Source organism: Zeus faber (genome assembly GCF_960531495.2).
Source record: "Zeus faber genome assembly, chromosome: 9".
Classification (NCBI taxonomy): domain Eukaryota; kingdom Metazoa; phylum Chordata; class Actinopteri; order Zeiformes; family Zeidae; genus Zeus; species Zeus faber.
In genome coordinates, this window is record NC_137197.1 from 9,408,818 (window position 1) to 9,434,960 (window position 26,143).

Here is a 26,143-nt window from a genome sequence, read left to right on the forward strand (position 1 = left end):
AGGGGAGTGCACAAACACACACACACACACACACACACACACACACACACACACACACTTCCTTTGCATCAATTTGAACAATTAGCTCTGTTGAAACCAGAGCTGCTGGGAGTATTGTGTGTGTATTGACCGCACAATAAGGCCAGTGCAAATAGTCCTGCGATCAATCCATGTCCTTGTTTAAAGTCACCACAAGGAGCTTCTCACTATCTACCAACCACGATCAACTCAACTGTTATTCTACATGACTGATACAATCAAATGGCTTCTGGCACGTCCCTTTTAGATATCACATTTTCTCAGAATATCTTTAAAAGAATCCCCCCTGCCTCACAATTCAATGCAAACCCTTTTCAAAGTTTTCCTTTGGATGAATGTAAGTTCTGGCTTGAGGGCTTCTCATTGTTGTTGTTGTCTGGGGTTCGGAAAACGGGAACACGCGAACGCGCAGAGAGTACAATTTTGAATAAAATCATATTTAAGCAACACTGCTGTATGCCACTCTTTTATGTCTTAAAATAACCGCTTCAAAATCATTTTGATGGTGCACTGACTTGTAATATGGAGAATGGCACGTCTTTCACCCCCCCAAACTCTTCTTGCACTATGTAACTTCTAGGTTCGGGTAGGAAAACCGCGGGAAAAGTGTGTTACACTTTACGGCACTAGGTCGCTTCCTTGATGTTTGACTCCGGTAATTACCGTAAAATTGATAAAAAAAGATCAATTACAAACTTGCCGGTCAAAATGTCCGGTGATAATGCTCTTTACAGACAGAATGGGTTCTATGACACTGGCGTAAAAGTGCAATTGCACTGAGAAAATGTAGGGCCACCGAATCCCAAATACCATAAAGTTACATAGTGCTGCTTTCATTTATGAAAATATAGACAATATGATGACAGGTTGGGACTGCCTTTCTAAAATTTCTCATATGGACGTTAACTGCCACCAACACAGTGCTCTCTAGACCTTCTCAGTGGGATGCGTTGTAAAAAATGCACCAGGAAATAATAATAATGATTTAATCAGCCTCTTTACACAGCCATCAGTCCGCTGACAGCAGTGTGCCTAATAAGGTTTCAATTATTTCAATTCCAAACTATCGTGACTAATTCACTCCAGAGTTGGGACGAAATTGACAAATAATTGAAAGAAAATCTGTCACATCGGTGAGATTTTCAGTGGGATGTAAAATGAAGGATCGCTCCATTTAATGCAAATTGAGGTCTGTGAGTGGAACACATCTACTTTAGTTTGAATTTGGTATGTGTGTTATCAGAGTAAATTAGAACTCAGAAGGAGCACACTGTAAAAACTAAAAGACATGCTTTCTAATTAAGATTTCAAGGCTCGCGTCTTCGTACCTTAAAGGTGTTTTTCCCACATATTTGTGTTTGTATAGGTAGACGTGCGGATCTACTGTATGTGTCCATATGTATGCATGTATAGGCAACCGTGCACATGGGTGTTTGTGTGCAGCGGCACGTGAAAATGTGTCAGATAAAGAATGTGTGTGAGCATCCTCTCTCCCTTGTATCTTTTAAGTTGGAGAGGAGGGGAGTCTTTTTTTTTCCCCATTCCACAAATTATGTTCATTATCTAATGCCTACAGAACATTTTAATGAGAAACCCAAAGGGAGAAGGCTGGCATCATCCTATAGGCTGTGTGTGTGTGTGTGTGTGTGTGTGTGTGTGTGTGTGTGTGTGTGTGGGTGTGAGAGTGTGTGCGTACGTGCGTGCGCGCGCAAGTGTGTGTGTGTGTGTGTGTGTGTGTGTGCGTGTGTTTTGCATGCAGAGCGGTGTGTTCCCCTGTGATCTTGCCCCAACACAAAGCTAACCTCTATTAGACCTCCTTTCACCCACTAACAAGCTGCCCACACCAGCGGGGAAAACAGTCACAATGCAAGGACACAGAAGAAGGGGAGGAAAGAGATGGAGAGACTCAAAGAGAGGAGGAGGAGGAGGAGGAGGAGAGAGAACCAGAGTCGGGTTGATATAACCGTGCCTCTGTCAGGGAGAGGGTGATTCGGAAATAGAGGATGAAAAGAAGTCCTTCCATTCCAGTCACTCCTCTCCACCCCTCTCTCCACCCCTCTCTCCACCCCTCTCTCCCTCTCTCTCTCTCTCTCTCCCAAAGCTCCTCTCTGCGCTACCTTGCAGACCTCTGCAGTGATGGGTTCGGGATGACAAAGCGTCGCTGGCATTTACGACACAGCACCAGGAGATGCCTTAAGGCATCACTGGAAGAAAAAGTTCAGTGCGTATGAAAGTACAAATATAACAATGTCTGTATTGAAATGTTTTGGGGAACTGAACTTAAAATAAGGAATCTCTTCTTTTATTCATTCATTATTTGGGATTTAGTAGTTTTAGGTTTATGTGCAGTCACTATAAAACATTTCAATAGTATGAGTAAATCAACTCTTCCCATGCAGCTCATTTATGACGAGAATAAAATGTGTATATATTAACATTTTTACTGAAGAAAATATAAATGTTAACCATGGACAGCTCCGCAGGCTGCGGCCTTTCCTGTGCAGTGGCCCGGAACTTGGTAGAGTAAAATTGATGAAATTAACTGTCATCATTTCTACATTGTAATTCAGTGAGAATAAATTCTAGTTCTCACTGAATCTTAATACTGCAATGTCCATGGTTCTACAGATTCGATGCCATCTGTGGTTCAGCCAGTGTTGACCACTGTATCACCATTCCCTATAACTCTTAGTTGTTTTTTTCAATATCTCTTGAGTATAATAGGAATTATCACACTGTTTTAGTCAACGTTTGTAACGCCTTATTTGTACAAAAAATTAGTCACAGTTTAAAACAAGTTGCTTTTGGAGTGCGTTTGGGAAACTACGAACTGCTGCCTGTTACGCTACCTACAGATGCCGTGACAGCAATAGTTATTCAATTCCAAGTAATGATAATTATAATAATAATAATAATAATAATGAAATACAATTGACAGATCAGTGGAAATTCTGGGTCTGGCACCCCCTATAAATGCACCAGCTCTCTGCAGATGATCACACAGCGCAGCCTTTTCCCCCCTTTTATTTTGGTCTCTGCGCAGTTACCACCAGGTCTCTACAGACGGTAATAGCGTCACTCTAACTGCGTGTGGCTATGAGCTCCGGTGTATATGCTCTGATCGCACAGAGAGTGGATCAGCATCGCTGCCCTTATTTGTGTCCGTGCAGTTACAGTACCACCAGCTTTCGGCAGACGATAATAGCCTCCCTCTAACAGCGTGTGGCTATTATCACCAGTGTTTGTAAATTGGACGCAATTTGCAATGAGGCTCATTTGCATAGAAAGGGGCCAATTTCGCACCAAATGCATGCATAATATCTCATTGAAATACGTGCAAACAGCACCGGAGCACCGAGGTGCTTTTTACGAGGCTGCGCAGTTAGCGGTGCAATTCACGATTTGCGGGTGCTTTCCGAATCAGACGCCCGCTTTTTTTTTCTTTTGTTATTTGCGCCGGTTTAGCGGCCGCACATGCCGCGTAAATCGCTTGCTGAATTCGCCCCTGAGCCTGCTCTTTGTACACTAAGTATTCAGATCCGTGCCGTCGGACACTGAAAGGAAGAATAGAAGTAAAAGAAGCAATATTATATTCGTTTCAGTCCGTTCTAAAAAAGTATTTTGGTTAGTTCCGGACGACCTTTTAATTTCAGTTTAGTTTGAGTTGAGAGGAAGTTTTGATTTTAATCATCGAATTCGATTTTTTTTCCCATTAACAACAATCATTTTGCCACCTTTCCAGATGGCTAGTCTGCCGCTGATTCATCCATCTGACAGAGATAGAGATATAGAGGGAGATAGAGAGAGCGAGTGCTTGCAGGAGGATGCTTAATCCTTTCTCCTCACCATTGCTCTCCCATTCCCTAAACCACTTTTGACTCCCCCCCCATCATCACTGCCTTCCTCCACCCCTCCGCCTCTCTGCCCCAAGGATGTCAAGAAGGGTTGTTGGTTTTTTTCAATGGCGTATTCAAAACCTCTCTCTTAGCTCACGCACCATCAGAGGACATTAGTGGAGGGGAAGAGTGCCTCTCACAAGATGTTCTGCTTTCGCACTGATCCAGTGCATCCCTTAGTTATTTCTCAGTTCTGTAGTTAAACAACATTGATTTGTTTGCATATCAATCGATATTGCGATAGGAGACGAGATATTGTTGGGATTTTGGTTATCATATTATCGTAATATGGTTAAATGTTGTCTTTGAGGCTCAATTAGTAACAGTAACAATTAATCTACCTGCTTGGTCATAATGTCCACATTACTAACGATTGTTTCCTAAATATTTCTAGTGTGTTGATATTTTATGAAAGCACCAATGGTCATCCCCATAACCTTGTCAAATTAAAGATCAGGGTCAAGGGTTTTTGTCAGAAATATTGTGCCATTAGATTTATGGCAATCTCGCCAAGCCCCACTTCTTGCCACTGTGTCCGATACAGATCAAGCTCCAGGTGGCGTTCGAGCGGAGACATTGTGTCATAGATTGGGCAGTTTATTTCATCCAATCAGTCAAAGATATTGATTAGTTTACAATTTAGGTCATTCTCCAACAACTGCGTCTTTCACGATTTTGGGATCCGTCCCGTGCAACACAGTCCAGAGGAGCTTTAAGCGTTGGTGGAGCAGAATGAACAAACTGCCTTGTGCGGTTGTGATGGGTGTACATCAGCATGACTCTGCGGCCCTCCTCCTCTTCCTCACCCACCCTCCCCCCCCTCCTCTCCCCGGACACAGCCATGGCTGCCCTAGGCACAGCATGTGGCGGGCAGCTGGCATTACGCTGACCTTCTCTCCACCATGCAGCCCGGGCGGTTCAGAGACAGACCGACCGGGCTGCCGCGCACCTCCCGCGGCAGTGACGCTTCCAGCGGGCACGGGAGGCAAAGCAGCTTTTAGAGTTAAAGCGGTGAGTACGTTTAAGCAGTAAAACCATTTGTTTTGCCACAAAAAGCAGGCTGATCTCATCCGTGTAATAAATATGTCTTTAGAAGGGTCCAGAAAGGCACCAAAAGGGGGTTCAAAAGGACCAAGAGGGTTCAATCAGATCAGCTCAAACGGCCACTGTAAATGTACAACCAGGTTCAAAATCAACGTTTTCACTGTGAGAGATGAGGTCGGTATTGTTTTGAGGAGGTAGTGGATTAAAAGCGGTGGCGCGAACGTGAAGATTCCCCAGATTGCTGAATTGTTGACCTAGTCATTCTCCGACCATATTGTTGGGCTTTTAAACCAAATACACATATTTATTCTTCCTCCCTGCTTGCACTATGTTGGCTGATGATTATACATTTGGCATCGTCGGCTTCGTGAAACATTGTCTGCGAAAACAATTGTGAAAACAACGACTTCTAGGGACAGACAGAAAGCCAGGTAACGCTGCTCGTAAGTTGCACTTTTGGCAAACGCCCCGAAGGAGTCGGCGTGTGAGCCCTGAGCATACTGTGACAAATTGCACCTTAGTATGAACTCTAGTGGCTTCGGTATCCGTCTGCCCCGCACCATTTAGCTCCACCGCTGCCCCTTCCACCGTCTAGAAAGCTGCTCCCTCCAGGAGCCGCACACGAGGACACGCAGGGACAAGTCACCGGTGAATTAGTGAGACAGCACTCCGCGCTCCCTCTCAGTCTCCTTCTCTTCACAGTCTGTTGAGTTTGGAGTCCTTACGCAATGCCGTTATTTTTTGGGCAAATGGTAAATGGGGTGAAGTTATACAGCGCTTTCCTAGTCATATGACTCAAAGGGCTTTACAGTGCACACCTCACATTCACCCATGTCACACACGCAAAACTAATATGGATAAGGGGAAGAGACTAAGAGCAAGAAAAATACAAAATGACATAGAGGGACACACACACACACACACACACACACACACACACACACACAACAAACAGTTAATATCACGCAATGTTTACAGTGGGACCACTGCAGCTGTGTTTGTATTGTTTGTGCGTCTGTGTGCGTGTCAGAGAGGGAGATATTAAGATAAACAGAGAGAATGTGCTTGTCTGTGTGTGTGTGTGTGTGTGTGTGTGTGTGTGTGTGTGCATGTGTGTGTGTGTGTTGCTTTCTGTTATGCAGTGAAATTGGTTAGAATCTCAATTGCTATGAGAATCACTCACACACATCTATGGCTCCTATTTTTGCTGAATAGAAAAATCAATTTTCCGTTAAATTTTTAATAACAACAAAAAATTATTTAGTCTCATCTATTAGTGTCTAAAGTTTCCCCACACACACACACACGTTTCTAAGTGTATAACTGAACTGGATAATGGGCCAGATGATGTAATTGAAAAAAAATCACACCACTGATTTACTTTTACTGTGATAGTAGAGTGGAGTCTTGTAGGGTCGGGTGATACAGATTTTATATCATGACAATTAATTATTATCATCAGTTATCACATGCAATATAATTTTATTGCATTATTGTGAAAATAACTACCTGTTTACAATGCCTTTTTATCACTGCAGATGTGCACGCCCTGCTAAACCTACTGGCCTCATGCAGTAGCATCTTGGCATCTTGCAGCAGATGCATTTGGCATCCGATGATTCGTGTGTGGGTCGTGTAGTCCAAGGTGAAGACTTACCCAGTCCCAAGCACGATACTCGGAGTCCCGACTTGCCGAGGTTCCTGAGAGGACAGAGGAAAGGAACAAGATCAGTCTCTAAAAGTCAAGTCTCTACAAACGAGAAGACTATCTTTACCCCTGCGCATGCAGAGGCCGCTCGGTATTTCCATCAGCGACTTTTCTTCCTCCTCCTCCTCCTCCTCCTCCTCCTCACCCCGTCTATCTGATGGAGGCAGACTGACGGCAAACCACAGCGAAGCGACATCTCGCTGTCAAGTGCCTAACGGATGGCTCTAATATTTTATTTCACCAGGGCTATGTACCTGGCTTGCCTCTGGATAATGACTTGACAGGCTAACAGCGCTTCTGTCTCATTTCCACGCCACGGGCGTTCTCTCCCTCCTCCCGATGCCACAGGTACTGGAGCTAATGCAGAACCTTCACTCTGCCAGCCGAGCCCCGCCACTCCACAGGGCAGAGAATAATAACGCTATCATTGGCTAAAAGAAGGAGAGTGGAAGAAAGGATGGAGTTGAGAGGGTGCAGGGATACAATAGGAAAGATTGAATGATGTATCCATCATTCAATCTTTATTATTGTTTTTGTTTGTTTTTTAATTATATTATATTATAAAATTGAATAATGAAGGGAATTTTGGGCAGAGCTCACTTTCTATTAAACTGGAGCAAAATGTTGGATTTTACGTGTATACCTGCAGTGCTAGAGCGTATTTTAGTGATGCGCTAATCAGGGAAATTAAAAGGGGAACACTTGTGGGGACATACCGCTCAACCCAAAACTATTCGTCCCAAAACATACGCACACACATTGACCCCAAGAAATACACACGCTTCAATCTCCTTGTCCTTCAGTCCATTGATCTGCTTGCCTGGTTCTGTGTCAGCTCAGACGATCAGCTTCTATTTACTGATCTTTAAGATTTATGGACAAACTAGATGGCGGAGGAACTGCCTTTAGATTAAATTTTGATTGATGAAGGAGCTAAATACTGCTTTGGAGCCCTGTGTTGTCCATTTGAGGTGGGGGGTTTTTTCCACAGCAGCAGTGCTGAGTTACAGAATATTGTCTTTCAACAGATTTCCATGTTATAATTGAATTGGAAAAAGACCAATTTTTTCCACGTTAGGATAACAATCTGTTGTGAGGCAGACTCTATTCTGCTCGTTTTTAAAAGCTTGACTTCAGCCCGGAGCTGAGTGAGCTACAAAATGGAGAACCAAAAAAAATATTTTCTATATTTGTGAACATAATTGGTTCCGTGAGAGGCTGGAAGAAGGGCACTAGGTTCGCCATTCCTTGTCGGAAAAAAAAAAAGGAAAAAAGATGAAGAATTCCAGTAGCCTTCTGTAGAGGAAACACAATAATACATCTGGATGTCCTGCTTGTGCCATGCCTACACCACGGAGAGCTTTTAACAGAGCACTGCCACCTCCAATCATGTCTGAGGACCGGGGAGATTCCTCAATTTTGACAACCTCCTATTAGAGTGTCCAAAGGAATGACAGCTAGATTGACACATTCACACACACACACACACACACACACACACACACAAACATACACACAAACACACACACACACACACACACACACACACACACACACACACTTTTTAGGGCGAACTTAACAATTTTGAGCAGGTGCAGAGTTAGAACCACCATGATTTATCAGTTTGTGGAAGTAGCACAGCGTCCCTATAGGAGGAGACTTAAACAATCCCCCACTGTGGGTTGCAACATTTTCACCGGCTCTGAAACTTTGTTTTGTTGTTATTTCAAATGAACATCACCATCCTCATTTCTGACTGAAAACTCTTTCGATTGACTTTTAAATGATCCGTTGTATAGAAGAGCGGAGCCCAACAGGTGGATACGGGGGAGGCGGAGGGAGCGCAGCGTCAAAGCAGGTAGGGCAGGAGGATTTGGCTGCTTACACAGGCCCGCCCATAAGGGAGTGGAAGCGTGTGCTGCTGTCGAGTTGTCTGACAGAACTCGCTCCGCAAGCCGTGAAACTTGCAATGGCCGTGTATTCACAAAGTGGTACACGGCTCAAATAAAGACATTGACAATGTTCAGGACGGTCTTCTAACATACTGTGCCTTCTGTGATGGAGATGGTTGAAATGAACAAAACACGATATCAATTTGAGGAAGAGAGAAAGGGTATGAAAGTGTTTTCAAAGTGACAGGTGAAAGGTCAGGGGTCCATCCGGCTGCTGTTAAATCCAGAAGAGGTTTCATCAATCGCAGTAATGCCTCTTCAGATGTATGACACCGTCCAATCAGAACAAGACGCGTAGCCCTGCCTGTTGGTTATCAGTACATCTATCACAGCTGTCACCAATCTCTCATTTTGGGCTCACCTGTCAAGACCACTTACAATATTGATTATTAATGTGTGACTTATCTAACCTTTTAGAATATAACATATGGCTAATTGGCCATAATAACCATCCCACCTTTCATCAAATCAATCTTGGACGGTCGATTTCATGTTTCTTGACCTTTGAATTATGAAGGCCGTTGAACATTATCGGAGGTGTGTCAGGAAATACGATCTACAGCTTATAGAAACTAGAGATGAAAGGTTTGACGCTTTTTTTCATGATTCACAACCCGACGAAGGACTCAAAGGAGTCAAAAAACAATTCAATTTGCACGTCGCAGATTCTGTGCCCCAATCACTGGATTGAAACTCAAGGAATTTATTTTGGCATGTTGCTCTCTGTTCGCAAATCGAGGTTAGAGTCTCAGTTTTTTTTTATCCTGATTCCTTACAGCTATCTTGCACTTGTATCTGGTTGAATTATAGAAACAGGTGCTCAGGCACTTAAATTTGAGGTTGCTCCAATGGTCGCTGTATGCGTTGATTGTTTCGAGCCTATCATGTAGATTGCTTTGGAAAAAAAGCATCTGATAAATTAATGAATGTCAATTGAATGTCAAAGTAAAAGCATGTGTGCCTGGCTGCAAGTTACTATGTTCTTTGTTCACTACAAACGAATCGTTTGCGAATCCCTCGTCTCAAAAAGAAACCGACCAGCAGCGTGGTGTACAATGCTGGCGATGATTACAATTTCATCGTCAGGTTAATACTTTGTTGAATGCTTGGAAGCTTTACCACCAGGAATACTAAAAGCTTAAAATCAAATCGACGAAATACAGGGAACTTGAAAAAAACAGGCAAACACCACTATAAAGATATGGGTTAACCTAAAACGGACCGAACCGGGGCACGCTTTACGATGTGGATTCTCGATGCAGCGACGATTAATGGTGATGTTGCCGTCCCCCGGCTACAGCCAAAAGGGATGAGTGGTACAGGTGTGCTCTATTTCGGGGGATAGACGGAGGAACTTTGCCTGAAGAGAACACAGATAGAAGACCTCACCACATATTAAACTGCATATGGATTAAAAGTGTTATTTGGTTAATTTTTTTTTTGTTTTGTTATTGAGTGATTCTCTTCTCCAAGTTTGACAATTGGCTAGAACAATATAACAACGAAAGAATATATTATCAGCAAATGATACATGACATTGATATATCCTAATATCAGTTAATATGTACAGTATACAAATTGCGCTCTCAATAATACGACTAAGATCCATTCTAAATTAATTCTTAAAGTATATTAAAGACCTATTATGCAAAACTCACTTTTTTAGTGCTTGTGCACATACATTTGTGTCTCTGATGGGCCCACTAACACACAAACTGTGAAAAGACAACTCGGTCAGTTTATCGTGAGCTGTCTGTTTCAGAAATCATGCCCTAAAACAAGCTGTTCAGCTTTGCTGCCCTGATCGACGTCACTGAGGGCTTCATTCTAATTAGAACCGCCCTCCATCTGAGTAACTCAAGAGGAATTATTACCAACTGTCCCAGAACAAACTGCAGCGATCGGAATGTAAGTATTTTAAAAAGAATTCTGCAGTAGATAGACAGTAGGCTGCAGCGCGCCATCCGCTATGCATTTCTCCAAAGAAAACCAAGAAAAATAGTGTTTTTTATTGTATTTGTATTTACTTATTTTATTTAATTTTATTTCATTTTTACATAAAACAAAAAAATCCCTGAGTCCAAGAGTCCTGGTGTGTCGCGGTGCGGTGTCCGTGTCCTCCGCATGCTTGAAGCCCGGCGATGAAATTTGAATTCACTTTTAAATCAGTCCTTGTAGATCTAAGATGAGTGAAGATTCAGAAACTACATTGCTTATTTCTCACCTCAAATTTGTTCACAAGCAGATTTTGGTGGACTGATAAGGTGAAATCAGCGAAAGTTACGGAGTAAATACGACGAAACCCGGAAGCCATGCTCAAACCCCATTGGCTCACAGATCTAAGGGCTTTTGGAGGGTGGCTCCTCCCACAACATAACAGCCCGTTTTGGAACAGGATGGTGTGGAGCTATGTTAGAATGGCTAGAATGCATAGTCTGAGCGGTATTTTCAGCAAAAAAAAATTAAAAACATGTTTTGGGGACCTCAGAGACCTATATTACCTTGTGTAAAAAGGAGCACAATAGGTCTCCTTTAAAAAATGTAATCCAAATCCTGGTCTAAAGAAAAATGTTGTAAACATAGATAGATACACAGAGAGATAATGAATTAAACCCTCTACCTCAAAATGATGAGGTGAAAATGAATGGTGATTTTTCTCTTTCTTATCAAAGTAATTAATCACTGGTGTTTTTTGTATTTTGGCACATTGGTATTTTGATGCACCGTCACAAATGTTAACAGAGATTTTAAATTCCAATAGGAATACACGTGCACACAAGCACACACACACCATCGAGTGTGAAGGAATTAAAGTGAAGTGAAGTGAAGTGATTAAAGCTGCCAGACGTATGGTCAAATTGCAGCTAAAGGGATAAAAGAGATGGGAGATGAGTAGGGGGAAAAAAAGACAAACACTTTTTTTTTTTTTTTTGCCCACGGAGATCTGGTGATAAAGTGATCGTCTCCCTAATTTAAAACCCATGCACCCCCCCCGCCCCCTGCTCCCAGCTACGTATTCAAACCCTTAGTTAGAAGGCGTAGATATGGCCAACACGCACACACACACACACGCACACGGACACACACACACACTCTTCCAACCATCTCACCCTATTAAATATTTATTGAAAATTGAACCCTCTTCAGCCTCCTTTCCAAACAGATCTCTTATAACAAGCCTCCTCCATCAATGAGGCGATTCATTTCCACATAAACACGTCTTCATTGGTGCCTGATGGACAGTAATGACTTTCTCTCGTACCACTGGCACTGTGGCGGCATTATACCCCTCTTTTAATCTGCCACAGCCATCTATATCTCTTTGACTCTCTCTTGCGCTCCCTCTATCATTATCTTTCTTTCCGACCCATCTATTTATCCTCCCCCCCTCTCTATTTTACTATGCCACTAAAGCAACTCGCTTTCTTCCATTGCTCCCTCTTCACTTCCCGTCGAACAATCTTTGCCTCCAAACTCTCCCTCTCCATCTCTTTTATCCTCATCTATATGCCATCACTGATTTTGTTGCTGATCGCAGTAATATCACTGAAGCTCCTGCTACTTATACTATCACCATTATCCCAGAGGGCTGCTCCACATTATGAAAAATAGGTTAGCCCGCTGCTCTGCATTTCAATCGAGACATTAGTATATTTATTAGCTTCTCGGGCGTAATTGGGCACTGAACACTATTTGAGGAAATAAACACTATTCTAAGAGGAAAGGAATTTCCGAGGGAATTAATTCATGTTCTATATTTGCGCCTACACACGCGCCACTACAACCACAACGTACTGTATATAGTTGCATGCATGCATATTAAAGGAGACACACATTCACACGTACTGCATGTGAACACACACACCTCAACGCGTTCACACGCATGGCTACACATTATAATCTTTATCACCCATGGCCCGACCTTCATTAATATACTGTAGGTGCTGGGATTTACTATAACCCTCGACCCAAAGCACTTATACAGAAAAGGATTGGTTTAACCCGATGAGAAGAATTGATAGAAAAGGACCTGTTAGCGGACCAGTGACCCAATCGGTCACACACAATGTCCTCTCATGAAAGAAAAGGCAACATTAAGCTCCCTATCAGAAGCTGACGTCAACCCACTGGTAAAAACAGAGGTTTAGGTGAAGCTGCTGGGGGGAAAAAAGGTAATTTATTTATTTTGGGGTTTCTCTGAGGTGCATTTTTGTTTTTTTACTTTGCCAATCTGTTTTGAAAACCACGTTTTTGTTATCAACCGATTCAAGCAGCACAGACAGTGTATACAACTGCATATACTGTAATATACTGGCGTGTGTGTGTGGTGGGGTAGTTTGGGAGTGTTTGGAAGGAACAAAGAGTAAGAAAAAGGGAGCAAGAGAGCGCGAGTACGAGATAGAGGACGAGGCTTAAGGGCTTAATTTTAAGTAGGTTACGGTGTTAATCACCCATTTGTATGTAAAATTAGCATGCAATCATTCAACATTAACATACTTTGATCGGAGCAGCACAACCTATTTGTTGTGTCGACGAAGCCCCTGTTTTCCATCATACAGATTTCGAAGAGTCACATTTCATACCTTCTAAGATTGATTTTAAGACGGAGTTTTTGACAAACTGTTGCTCTAGTTATTAGGTTTAGGATTGTATAACATCGAAAAGGTTAACTGATGCAGAAGAACGCCGCTCATTTCAACAAAAAGCACATACTTACTGTGGTGTGGGGGGGGGGGGGGGGTGTGGTTTGTCTTGGGTCTGGGTAATTGGACCCAGGATCAGGGTGGCTGTACGCCTGATGCTCATTAGAGTAATCAATGAGCAACAGGTAAAACCTCCATCCCCCCACACACACATAAGAGGTGCCCTTGTCCTTGCATGTTTAAAATTTGCTCTGGGCGTTCCACCTTGTCCACTACCTACAATAACAACAACCACAACACCACCACCCCTGGTGCGTTTTTAACCCCATTGCCTCTGTCTCTCCATTCGGGTGGCGTGTGGCAGGTGAAACTGCTACAGTGGCACCTGAACATTGACTCTCCGGCACCGGGAAGGGACACAGAAGGGCTGTCAGAACCAACCCTCTCCCGACTGGCAGCAGCAGCACCCAGGGTGTCCAGCGGAGGATTGGGGGAGAAGCAGGAGTGGGGAAGAAGCAGCCTGCAGCTAGCTGCTCCGCCCAGCAGCCACCCCCGGGACCGTGCAGCAGCCCAGCAGCCAGGCCACCCCTCCAACAGCTAAGCCCGGCTACAAGTCCACAAGCCAGCACAGCAGCCCGAGGCCCCACGCTCCAGAAGGGAGGAGGAGATAGTCTGCTTGGTCGCCCTGGGGAAGGGGTCCCTATGGACCATGCTGTTCCGGGGAACCAGTTATTTTTTTGCTGGACATTGTTTGTTTGTTTGAGCTATGGGAACCCTGCTTCAGAGTCCAGGCAATTTTTTTCTCTTTTTTTTTTTCCCCTCCCTGCTTATTTGTGGGGGTCGGCTTCTTTCTCAGTTTGGTGTTGGGGTTATGCGTTGTTGGGGTGGTGTGGTTTGAGCAGCCAGGGTACAGACCTAATATGGCGGACGTCCCCCATGGATGTCCACGGTCGACAGGAAACACGTCAAGTCAACGCCGGAAGTGGGCGTGAACATCTGCTCTGAGCATGTGCATAGGCCACTTGTGGAAAGGGGAGATGACAACTTTACAGCGCTAAGCTACAGTCTTTTAAAAAGTTTGTTTGTTTTTCTAATGTTTTATCCAATGTTGTCAATCAAACTTTAATATATGGAAGAATCCAACGGCGCGTAGGCAGCCCTGTCTTTCAACGGATCTGAACACAACTAGACAACAACTAACCATCTGTAATGGAGGGAAGGCAGCTCATAATGTAGGCTGTGTGTGTGTTAAGTCATTTTAAAATAAAAATCTAGAATGACCTTGAATAATAATGCTGATAATGAAACTAAAATTTTCCAGAAACTCCTTTGAGAAATTGTATTATGAACCCTAACCCAACTAGAAGCTTTATGTTCATCTTGGAAACCCAGCTGTATTAAAATAATGTTAATAACTGTTAGTGCTGCTTTTTGGGAATTCAGCCGGCCATCTTCATGGCATGGAAATAAATATCCCTCACTCAGCTCTACAATTAAATGGTGAATAAAAAACAAAAAACATTGTGGTGAGCCGCCACAAAGTTGTGTATGTATGGAAACCCTGGACTGGCAGGCCGAAGATAAGGGGGCTATGAGTATGGAGACCTAGGAATTTGCTAAACCAACAAGAAATATTTTAAGCCCAGTGTTTTTAAAATAAAAAAAATTGAGGAGATATCACAGATGGACTGGGAAGCTGTTCCAACATGGGAGCATAAAAACAGAAGGCTGCTCTGCCAGCTTCAGTATTAACTCTGGAATGTGTAAAAGGCCAGAGGACCTGAGAGACCTGACCGGCTCAAAGCTGACCAGCATGTTGGAAATATCATTTGGTGCCATGCCAGTGAGAGCTTTGTAAACCATCATATCTATTATTAGTGGATAAGTAGTCGATAAATTGTTTATGAACTATCTTTTCAAGAATTTTGTCAGGTCATTATGAGGGTTAGTGTGGTCAATCTTTTACCCCCTCTGGAAAAACAAGGAATGATTGGATTGATTTGATAACTTTTTTTCAGAATATCATCAAAATCCTGGAGGCCCAAGAGGACAAACCCGGTACCAAGCAGAGGTCACCATGGCCAGAGGGAGACGGTTTTAACCCTAGAAGAAAACAATACCGTTTTTGCACTGCAAGTAACTTGTTTGCTAAGACGAAAAAATAAATGGATGACAGTGATTTGCAATGATGTCTGAATCCTCTCTCCATGTAGAGGTGTAAAGAATAAAGACTTGTTTAGACATCTAAATCAACACATCAATCCAGGTTACTAATCATCTTTTTGGCCATTCTCCTTGACCTGGAAGTATACAGGTCCTGAAGGGTGGACAGGTCACAGCCTATGATCCTCTCTGCTGCTCTGATGACATGTTGACTCCGGCCTTATCCTGGACATTGGCAGGCCCATACCAGACACACAGTTTGATTTTTTTTTTATACTTTTAATTGGTGTTTTTTCCTTGCTGAACATTCTTTCTGATGTTCTGAAGTGTAAACTTGGGTAAAATTTAGAATTACGGTCATTTTATTCATTCATTACTTTATTCATTACTCTGATTCCTATTTATGGTGTTTTTGTCTATATATCTTTTGATGATATGCTCTTTCTATGCACTTTTTGCTGCTGTAACAATGGAAATTTCCCCGTTGTGGGACTAATAAAGGTCTATCTTGTCTTATTTTTTGTATTTTTAAATTGCTGGGGTCAATTTGATCCCAAACATGAAATATTTCTGTTTATTTTAACATAAAAACTGGGTCAATTTTGATTTTCACAACAGAGGATGCAATAAAGGTGTCAAGGGTCACTGTGTTTCATCAGAAGCTTACAGGGTCTTCCAGGGTGTATTCACGTTCTTAACAAGAGGGTTTTCGCGGCATGTTAGAATAGCTCAAACACATAATCTGAGTGGTATTTTGAGCAACAAATTCAAAGGCATGTTTTGGGGACCTCGTAGACCTACATTTACTTGTGTAAAATGGAGCATAATAGGTCCCCTGGTAAGATTTATTAAGGACGTGCACACACCATGGTCATACATCGTTGAGTGTTTTCATATTTCTCAAACAGTGAATCCCTCTTATTTATTCAGCTCGTCAACTTGTCCCTTCATATGTCTGCCCGTCACTCTGCCACACTTGTCCGTGCTGATGTACCTCAGAACTGCTTGCCCTTGAAGCATCTCCCTCTCTCTCATCTTGCTCCTCAACCATCATCATCCAGGCTCCCTCACTCTCTTCCTCCCTCTCCCTCTCCCTCTCTCTCTCTCTCTCTCTCTCTCTCTCTCTCTCTCTCTCTCGCTCCCTTCTTCCGACTCAACAGTTAACAGCATGTCTTCTCCTTGGCCACGTTTTAACTTCATAGTTCCCCGTCTCGCTCTCTTTGTATGCCTCTTCTATCATCTTTCCCTTGTCATCGCGCTGTCTGACAGTCTTCTTTCAAATTACTTTCGCCCGTCTCTTTGTTTTCCTCCCTCTCTATTCATCTCTCTCTCGCTGACAAACAAAAAACAGCCTTTTTGTCTGTCTGTTTCAATCTGGCAGGCGCCCCTCACTCGCTAGCTCGATAATTCGGCCTATTCTTTCTCCCCTGCTTTCCTCGTCTCTCTCCCTCCCAGCCTCCCTCCCTCCCTCCCTCTTTCCACTCTTGGCCCATCGTGTTCGGAACATGAAAACGCTCCGTCCAAAAAAAGACGAAAACAACTAAAAATCGATGTTTTCTGATGCATTTTCAGTCAGTCACAAAACTCAACCTCGCCCTACTTCTACCTGCTGCTGCTGCTGCTGCTGCCGCTTTATGTAAGCATCACTCTGAATAAGCGGAGTGCGGAAAAACTATTGGATTTGCGGTAAACACTTGCTCTGAGGACACCTTGCCTCCCTTTTTTGAACTCCATTTTTAACTTTCTCTTTTCCTGTTACTTTCTCTGTTTTTCGGGTGGTTGCCGACATCCGTTTTTTTTTTTGTTTTGTTTTTTCCTCTCCGCGGAACTAGGCGATGCACTCTCGACCGGAGACCAGGAAAAACCTCGACGTAACTCACTTTCATCCCACACTCCTCCGACTCCACACCACAGAACAGTGGGGAGCGACCGGGGCGGCACTTCAGCGGCAATGCTGGTGTAATTGGGGTTGTTGTGGGTGGATGTAAGCCGGTGGCCTGCGTACGGCCGGGTGTCGCTAATGACCCGACGGAAAAGGAGGAGGGCAGAGGAGACAAGAGAGAAGAGAGGACGGAGAGGAGACGAGAGGGGAGGGGAGGGGGGAGTCGCCTCTAATTGGATCAAGTGAAACGAAGAAGGAGTCAAAAGTTGAGCTGGGGCAGCGTCGGCGGACGAAAAGGCTGTTCTCCACCTCCCGACATCAGTGAAACCGAGTTCAAGAGAAACAATGAAGTGTTAATGCCAAAAACAGTTTTCGGCCACACGGGCCGTCTATAATCATCTGCACCGACAAAGTCGAGGGGAAACCCGACGGTTGTCAGGACGAAAAGAGATCTGAGAAAGAGAGAGAGAGGGAGGGAGGGAGGGAGAGAGGGGGAACGAGGCCTGATGAGTGAGAGTAGTAAACACCGGATCAAGCGGGACGCTTGGAAAATCTGATGACGGACAGTTTTGTTAACGATGATTTATGATCTACCAATTAGGAAAAAAAGGGATTTAATTGAAAATTTAGCCGTGAAAAATAAGCTGCGCTGTTTCACTCTCATGGGTGTACTGCGAGTCAATACATATTCAAATGGAATATTATTTCTCTGCTCTCCATGAAAATCGGAATTATTTGGGAAGGAAGCCCAGATTGATGAACGTCAAATGTCAAGGGGTGGAGGTGGGGGTGTTTTTTTTTAATTATTTGTTCAAGTTCAAGATCAAGCGTCCAGGTATTGTGCATGTTTCACATGTTTCCCTCTTTCCCACTGTATATCTCAGATGGAGGCAGGCGCACGCGCGCACACGCACACGCACAGACACACACACACACACACACCAAGCTCGTTCATTATTATTATTACAGCTTCATTATTGTGGCATTCCGACAGAAAGAGAGACAAAAAAACGAAGGAAAGAAAGAATGAAGGAAGGAAGGACGTACAGTGACACATCGAGGAGGAGGAGGAGACAAATGAGCAAAAGAAAAACTGTGTCGCCCACAAGGAAAAACAACGCAAGCATTTTGCTCCTCTAATCTTCCAGATTCATCCAATGTCATTGAGCTTTCCCAGCGATCGCTCCCTGAGGCGAGGTCAATTCCTCCAACCACGATCCCAGCGGTTTAGTCAAGGTGTGTGTGGAGGACTTTGATGGTGCTTGCTCCCAATCCGACCCAGCCTCCCGCGTTGACGGTCCACCACACAACAGGGCCGGGAAGGTAGAAGGAGTCATGTGAGGAGTTTCGCCATCAAAACCAGGACGGACCGAGCAGTATATCTCAACAATTGTATATAAATTAGTCCTTTAAAGATTGAAACGAAACCATCGTTGTGAACCCATCCGAACCAAAACAAGCAACGAGAACCTGATCCGGACTTAGCGTTCACGTATTGAAGCGAGTTATTTTTCAGAAATACAGAAAGAGAGCGGAAGATAGCGAGTTGGATGTATTGGCTGAAAGACGCGCGTCCAAAGACACTTCCCCTCCTCAAGAGGGACTTGGCATGACCAAATTGTGACGACCGCGATTGACCAATCAATGGACTTGAGTGTCGCTTGGCACGGGGCCCGAACGGGAGATAAAATCAACGCGGGTACTTTGGCACGGCCTACCTCTCGGTCAGTCGGTTTGACCGTCTCCCATTGTTGAAATTCTTTCAGGAACAAAAGACACTCGGGTGTAATGGAAAGGAATTCAACGTTTGTGTCATTGTGGGTGTTTTTTTTCTACAGGCGCTCGCAAATCTGTGTGCCGGTATATGTGTGTCAAATGGCCTCCGTGAGCAAGAGCACGTTCCCAGCGTCAAGCCTATTACGTGCTTATTAAAAGCCTGAGCGTAGCGGAGTGGGAGGCAGCTCTTAAAAGCCTCCATCATAGCAAAGTCGGGTGCCAGCCGGCGCACGGCCCTGGTAGCGGCGCATAATAGCTGTCAGCGCCGCCAATAGACGGGCAGAGCACTCACTCTTTCAACTTAATTTACTCCTTTACGGCTCCCTCCGCTTACACCGCCAGAGGGAGATGGGGGGAGGTGTTCCGCCGGCGCAAAAAAGGTTTGCAGTTTAATGCGGCGATATTTCTTTTGTGTTTGGCGCGTTCAATTGAGCGGCCACGCCCGATCGCAATCGTTTGAGCGGGCCGCGCTCAATTTTCATTAAATTGTTCGATTCTACAACTGTACGGTTCCCATCCCACCCCTCCGTCCAAATTTCCAACCAAATGTCGGGGAATTCAGGAATTTGGGACAAAATGTCAGAAATGTCGCAGTGAGTTAGCAGTTGGTTTGAAGAAAATTAACCGTCCACCCAAGTTTTTATGCTCCGACGTTCAATGTCAATAAATGTCTCTTGCTCATAGGATGTTTTTTTTTTTTTATTATAGGCTTATACTATGATAGTGGCATGAAATTAACAAAATCAACAGCTACATTTTTCAAATATTGAAATCGGCAGCTAAAACGGACATGGTGCATGTGATTGGCTGCACTAGCCGTGTACTTTGCCCGTGCAGCCGCACGTCTGCAGTGGTTTGCATGTGTGAGCGAGTGTGTGGAAGCGAGAGCGACCGCGTGAGAGAACACTGAGCCCCCCCCCCGGTATTCACATGTTTCCAAGCATGAACGAGCTCAACACCTACCTCTGTTGCCATGGCAAGAACGAAGACAATCGCGGGACGGAAATAGAACATACTTTAACATCGATGACATGTTTCACTCTTACTTTGTCATAATACACAGGATGCACACGCTGCTCAGGTGTCACTCATGACACTCCTCCATTAAAGGATCCGACTGGTGTTTTAGATTGAATATTCTCTTCAAATGATCTCCTGGTCCCGCTGAAAACTATGGAAACGTAACGTTTTAAAAGTAAATAACATAATTTTTTTTTATTACAGCCTAAAACAATGGCACTTCTGCCTTTTCAAATGCAAAAAAAAATCGAAAATGTGTGAGCTGGGTTTCATGGGATGATCACAAGTATCTTCCTGAACCAATATCTCCCAGTTATATGCTTCGGTTGGTGATCTCCTTCCACCAACATGCATGAAACACACACCAATGAACACACACACACATGATACAGTCACACTGCTGTGTTTTAGAGGGGGTGAGGATGATGTGGGATAAGCATTATATGTCAAATATCACACACTCTTTATAGTACCATTCCAGACACACTTTAATGTACGGACACACACACACACACACACACACACACACACACACACACACACACACACACACACACACACACACACTCACTCCATATCCTCACAAATGCACTTCCGGTGACACGTGGTTCTTCCGTGGGCGAAATATTCAAATGCTCCAGGACGGAATCACTCTGCTAACATGGCAGTAGTTAGTTTTCAAGTGGTTTTGCTGTTTGATAACATCGCCTCACTGGTTTCCAAGGCGACAGCACAGAAACTGGATCCGCTCGAAAGAAAGGAGCACGATGGGACCCTGTGCTCCCGAGAGGAGATCAACTTGAAATGCTCATATCTCCCAAAACGGTTTCATCAAAATGTGAAGATGTGGATTTGCCCCGTGCACGTTCCACATTACCAGGGAGAATGACTGCAGACCAACAATCACCAATGGCACCGGATGATCTAGGGATGTAAAGGTGTTCTATCAAACAGTTAGAAAAATGTTTCTATCAAACAACTGTGAAACAGTTAAACAGTAAAACACTGAGTTAATTGGACCAACATAACAAGCCTCCTGTACGCCATAAAGTGCTGCCCTTGCATTCAGCCGTTCTTTGAGGTTCTTTATTTGATGGAGAGAAAAAAAATCAATGGACTTCTTTGCAGTGAGTTTAAGAACTCAAGAGCTGAGCCTTAATAACCCCAGATTCCACATGTGTGACTTAGAACTGAGGGCCAACATGAAGCCAATAGGAAATTCTTCTTCTTCTTCAATAGGAAAGTCTTCAAAACTTTCAGGTTTATCCTCACTGCAATGGAAGTACTCCCGCACGCACGCACGCACAGGCACACACTTTGGTGGATAGAAAGAAAATAATACAGTCAGAAAGCACGAAGAGATAACACAGGCAATTAAGAAAGAAAAAAGCGCGCTAAAAAAATACAATCTTTAATTCATTAGGATAGGCAGGCCACTAACCACTAACATGAATGAAACAATGTGGTTCGGTTTGAGGTGGCTTCTCCCTGGAGGTCTTCGCTTACATGTAGACGCGGTTTGCTTGATTTATTTCCTCCGGTTGTTTGTATGTAAATTCAACACATCCCATTGTCTGTGTTTGCAGTGTGCGCGTGTGTCTGTGTGTGTAACTTGTATTGTGAGTGTGTATAACTTGTATTGTGTGTGTGTGTGTGTGTGTTTAACTTGTATCCCCCTAACTTGTATCCCGTTCTGGCCAGGCAACGCACACTGTGCAGGATAATTACCATCACAAAGAAAGGGATGGAGAACATCTGAGCAACAGACAGTTTGGAAGTACACACTGGATCACATCTCAAGACGTGCCTTGGAAGACAATGTTGGGGAAATATCTTTCAGTGGCCTCAATGGTTGGGTTTTAGGCCTTAGATGATACATTATATTACTCTGCCAAAAGCCTTTTGGCTTTTGACTGAGCCTTCAATCCTCAGTTGTGGAAGAAGTATTTTTTACTTAAGTAAAGTGACTTTTTACTTAAGTAAAAGTACCAAGACGTTAGCAGCAGATCCTTTAAGTCCTGGAAGTTGTGAGGTGGGGCCCTCATGGATCAGGCTTGTTGTTCCAGCACATCCTACAGATGCTCGATCGGATCGGACCATAACCCCGACCATCCACATGATGTAGAAGAAAACGTGATTCATCAGACCAGGCCACTTCTTCTATTGCTCCATGGTCCAGTTCTGATGTGTTCTGATGTCTTCTCACATGTCCATCGTAGACGCTTTTGGCGGTGGGCAGGGGTCAGCATGGACACTCTGACCGGTCTGCAGCTACGCAGCCCCATACGCAGCAAGCTGTGATGCACTGTGTGTTCTGACACCTTTCTATCATAGCAGCATGAACTTTTCAGCAATTTGTACTACAGTAGCTCTTCTGTGGGATCAGACCAGACGAGCTAGACTTCACTCCCCATGAGCCTTGGGCACCATGACCCTGTCGCCGGTTCACCGGTTGTCCTTCCTTGGACCACTTTTGGTAGGTACTAACCACTGCATACCAGGAACACCTACAAGACCTGCCCAGTCTCTGACCCGGTCGTCTAGCCATCACAATTTGTGCCTTGTCTAATTCACTCAGATCCTTACGCTTGCCCTTTTTCCTGCTTCCAACACATCAACTTCAAGAACTGACTGTTCACTTGCTGCCTCATATATCCCACCCCTTGACAGGTGCCATTGGAAGTAGATGAGCGATGTTATTCACTTCAACTGTCAGTGGTTTTAATGTTGTGGCTGATTGGTGTGTATACAAACATACAATATATAAATATATATATATATATATATATATATATATATATATATATATATATATATATATATATATATATATATATATATATATATATATATATAAAACATACTGTATATGTATATGAGAGAGAGAGTGACAGATACAGAGAAGTATAGAAAGAGACAAAGTGATCTGTTCTGACCTGTTCCTAATGCTCCGACTATGATGGGGGGTACAAACAGTTTAACTGAAGAACCTTGTTCTTGGCTGGCGCCAAGCCACAGGGAGCACGCCAGGGTACAGTTGGCTGAGAGTCAATGGAGAATCAAAGCGTGAGCTGGAAACTAGAACACCGGTACAAGCGCTGGCACGGTGAGAAATTCAAGTCATTGTTTTAAACCCATGTGGAGTAAGTGTGCCTAGGAAAAGTATGTCTATGCACGCATACACACTACACGCAGAGAAATTAGAGGCGCACACACACACACACACACACACACACACACACACATCAATAATAGCAATGGGGCTGTGGGTAGAGGAAACAAATAAATGTTTGTAATCACGTCACCATCAAATATTCAATAACTTGCGGCGTTATTCTCTCATTACAACACAGTTGCTCTCGCTGAACAAATCGCCGACCCCGCACCGTCCGTGCGAGTCCACCGCCTCCGTCATGGAAATACATTTGTTCTGCCAAATTATACACAGCGTATGGACACGCCGTTGCCTCGCATTCACACTAAAGTCAGTTCCCGTTGCCATCCATCTTCTCTTCGCTAGTGAATTTTAATCGTCGCTGCGGTAACAACGCGCACAGAGGCACACACTCCCTGATACACACACCACTACACAATTGATAATGTTGTGTTGTTTCCATCATTGCCGTATAGCCTAGAGTATGTTCTGTGCTGCTGAAATGAAAAGGCAGGCTAATTGAGTGCCACGGTAAATTTATTTTCCCAGCATGGGTCATGGTTGATTGTACAAACCTTTTCGGTTGAATACCTTTGGGACATCTAGAGAGCATCCAACGCGGTGTTTGTCACACTAACTTGTCGAAATTTTTTCTAAAGCAAGACCAATTGGATCAATCAGTTGCTATGGTTATGGCAGGCAAATAGCATGTTTTTTTTGTGTGTGTGTTTGTTCGCTCAATTTGCTTTTTGTAAGACGTGTTTTGCAAATTGTAAGTGTAATTTGCATTTAAAGTACAATCAAAGCAGCCTGGTTATTTGTCCGCATTAAATTCATTCCACCTTTCCTGTTCGCAGTGATCGTTTTTGCCGGTGCGGTTCAATCGCTCCGAGCACCGTTACAATATTTAGAGTAAAATGTTGCTCCATAATGGAACCGCTCACCCAGGCGTGTCACGGTAACCCAACGACTTGGTGCAGAATGACAGCCAGATTATCATTTTAATACACCATCAGATCCCTCACGAAATTCCCTTAAGAATGTTTGTAACACCCTCATTCCACAGGGATCAAGGTGTTTTGTCTTAGCATAATGGCGGCAGATGAGATTAAAATCGCTTGACGTTAAGTCCCGTTCAGGATTGTCTTACCCTATGCAGGAGCACAGGATAGCGCCTCCGCTGTGGAACCAAGGCGATGTGACAGAAATGCCTGGGTGAATTCCCAATCTGCTAATTAAAATACAAATCTGCTCGCATTAAAGCAGACGGACATTCTTTGTTTTCCGCCAGACCTTGGCCCGCACGCTAATGAAGCGCCGTTACATAGCAGGATATTTTATAAAAATATGGACGGCAAATATGAATATGCTCGCAAATGAGTTGGAGCGGAGCCGGGCCCTTAGCATTCATGAGATGCACAGAACAATGGGAAGACAGTGTGTAATGGCAAACATATGATGTTAATATCGTTCCACATTGAACACGTACAGTGGCCGTTTGTGAGTGTGTGTATGCGTGTTGGAATCCTGCAGGAGCAAAAAGAAAGACCGTCTAATTAATGATTAATAATTTAAAATAACCAGCAGTGGGTCTGGGATTTTGGTAATCGTAATATTGTGAGCTGTGTGTAGTTAAATGTGGCCTTCAAGGCTGCATTACAGTAAAGTAATAAGCTGTTCTAACAGAGGCGTCTATCTGCTTGGGTATAATAGCCACATAACTAATGATTTCCTCCCAAATATATGTTGTGTGTACATATTAAATATCATCAACTTATCTATATCGGGGTATTTGCCCTCCTGCAGCATCTCCTTCGGACTCCAAATGCCATGTCCGTCAAATGATGCCCTTCCAGTACAGAGCGGTTCAGAGGGTAGAGAAGGTTTTTCATAGGGTCTCGAAGCAATCGAGATGCAAAGCCCGGAGTCTTTTGTCAGCGTGGTTTGTCAGTGTCTCCTAGGGTCTTACACATGTTGGGAAGACAGTGTCTCAGTTTCTTTGTATTGCAAAATACAGTATGGTTGCCTGGTATTTTACATAAGAAAACACTTATGGCCAATTTTAGCCGTAAAGAAATGAAATCGAGCTCTTTAGTGTATCAGTCCCGTCTTCAAACATTTTCCAATGATTCTGTGTCTACACCATGCATTTATTTATTTCAAGGAGGTTTTCAGAATTTGAAAAATCACATTCACATTCCTGATTGGCTGTGAAATTGATATTGGAGCCCTTTATTCTGTCAAGGTTGATATTTGTGGAATTACGTAGACGAACACATACTACACACACACACACACACACACACACACACACACACACACACACATACACACACACACACGCGCACACACACACACACACACACGATTGAATATTGGGTAGGTAGGTACACACAGATACATACACAAAGACACACAAACAAACACACCTGCACGGAAATAGTTTGTGAATAATATAGGATTTTATAAACAAACCATACACACATACACACACTTCCAGACACCACACTCACAAAGACACACATGCAATTGCACACACCAACCCAAAGATTTGATTGAATCCTCTCTCTTTGGAGGCAGAGAATGTCCTCGCTAGCAGATTTTCTGTTACCAATGTGTGTTGTAATGCAGCAGTGTTTAAGGCGTTCTTCGATACAAGCAGAGCAGATCAACCATGATGGACTTTGGCCAAATTACTGGTTAATGGACACTGGTGCACCCACCGCTGCACTGGACACACAAAGGCATATACTCTCACAGTAACACAAAAAAACAAGCAACAAGGACACTCAAAATACACGTTGTCCATAATGTTTTATGGACAACCTGTATTTGTTCCACAGAACATTTTACTGAGGGGAACATA

At 43.6% G+C, this 26,143-nt stretch overlaps 1 protein-coding gene across 4 annotated transcripts in view; it reads right to left on the minus strand.

Moving 5' to 3' along the window:
* Window positions 1–26,143, minus strand: part of kcnab1a (potassium voltage-gated channel subfamily A regulatory beta subunit 1a) — a gene marked incomplete at its 5' end in the record, with an annotated part of 122,937 nt that overhangs the window by 27,011 nt on the left and 69,783 nt on the right. For all 4 annotated transcript variants that reach the window (XM_080007067.1, XM_080007068.1, XM_080007070.1 and 1 more), the window contains one exon: window positions 6,637–6,680. In XM_080007067.1, coding sequence (XP_079863193.1) covers window positions 6,637–6,680 — 44 coding nt within the window. The remainder of the gene's footprint in view (window positions 1–6,636; window positions 6,681–26,143) is intronic.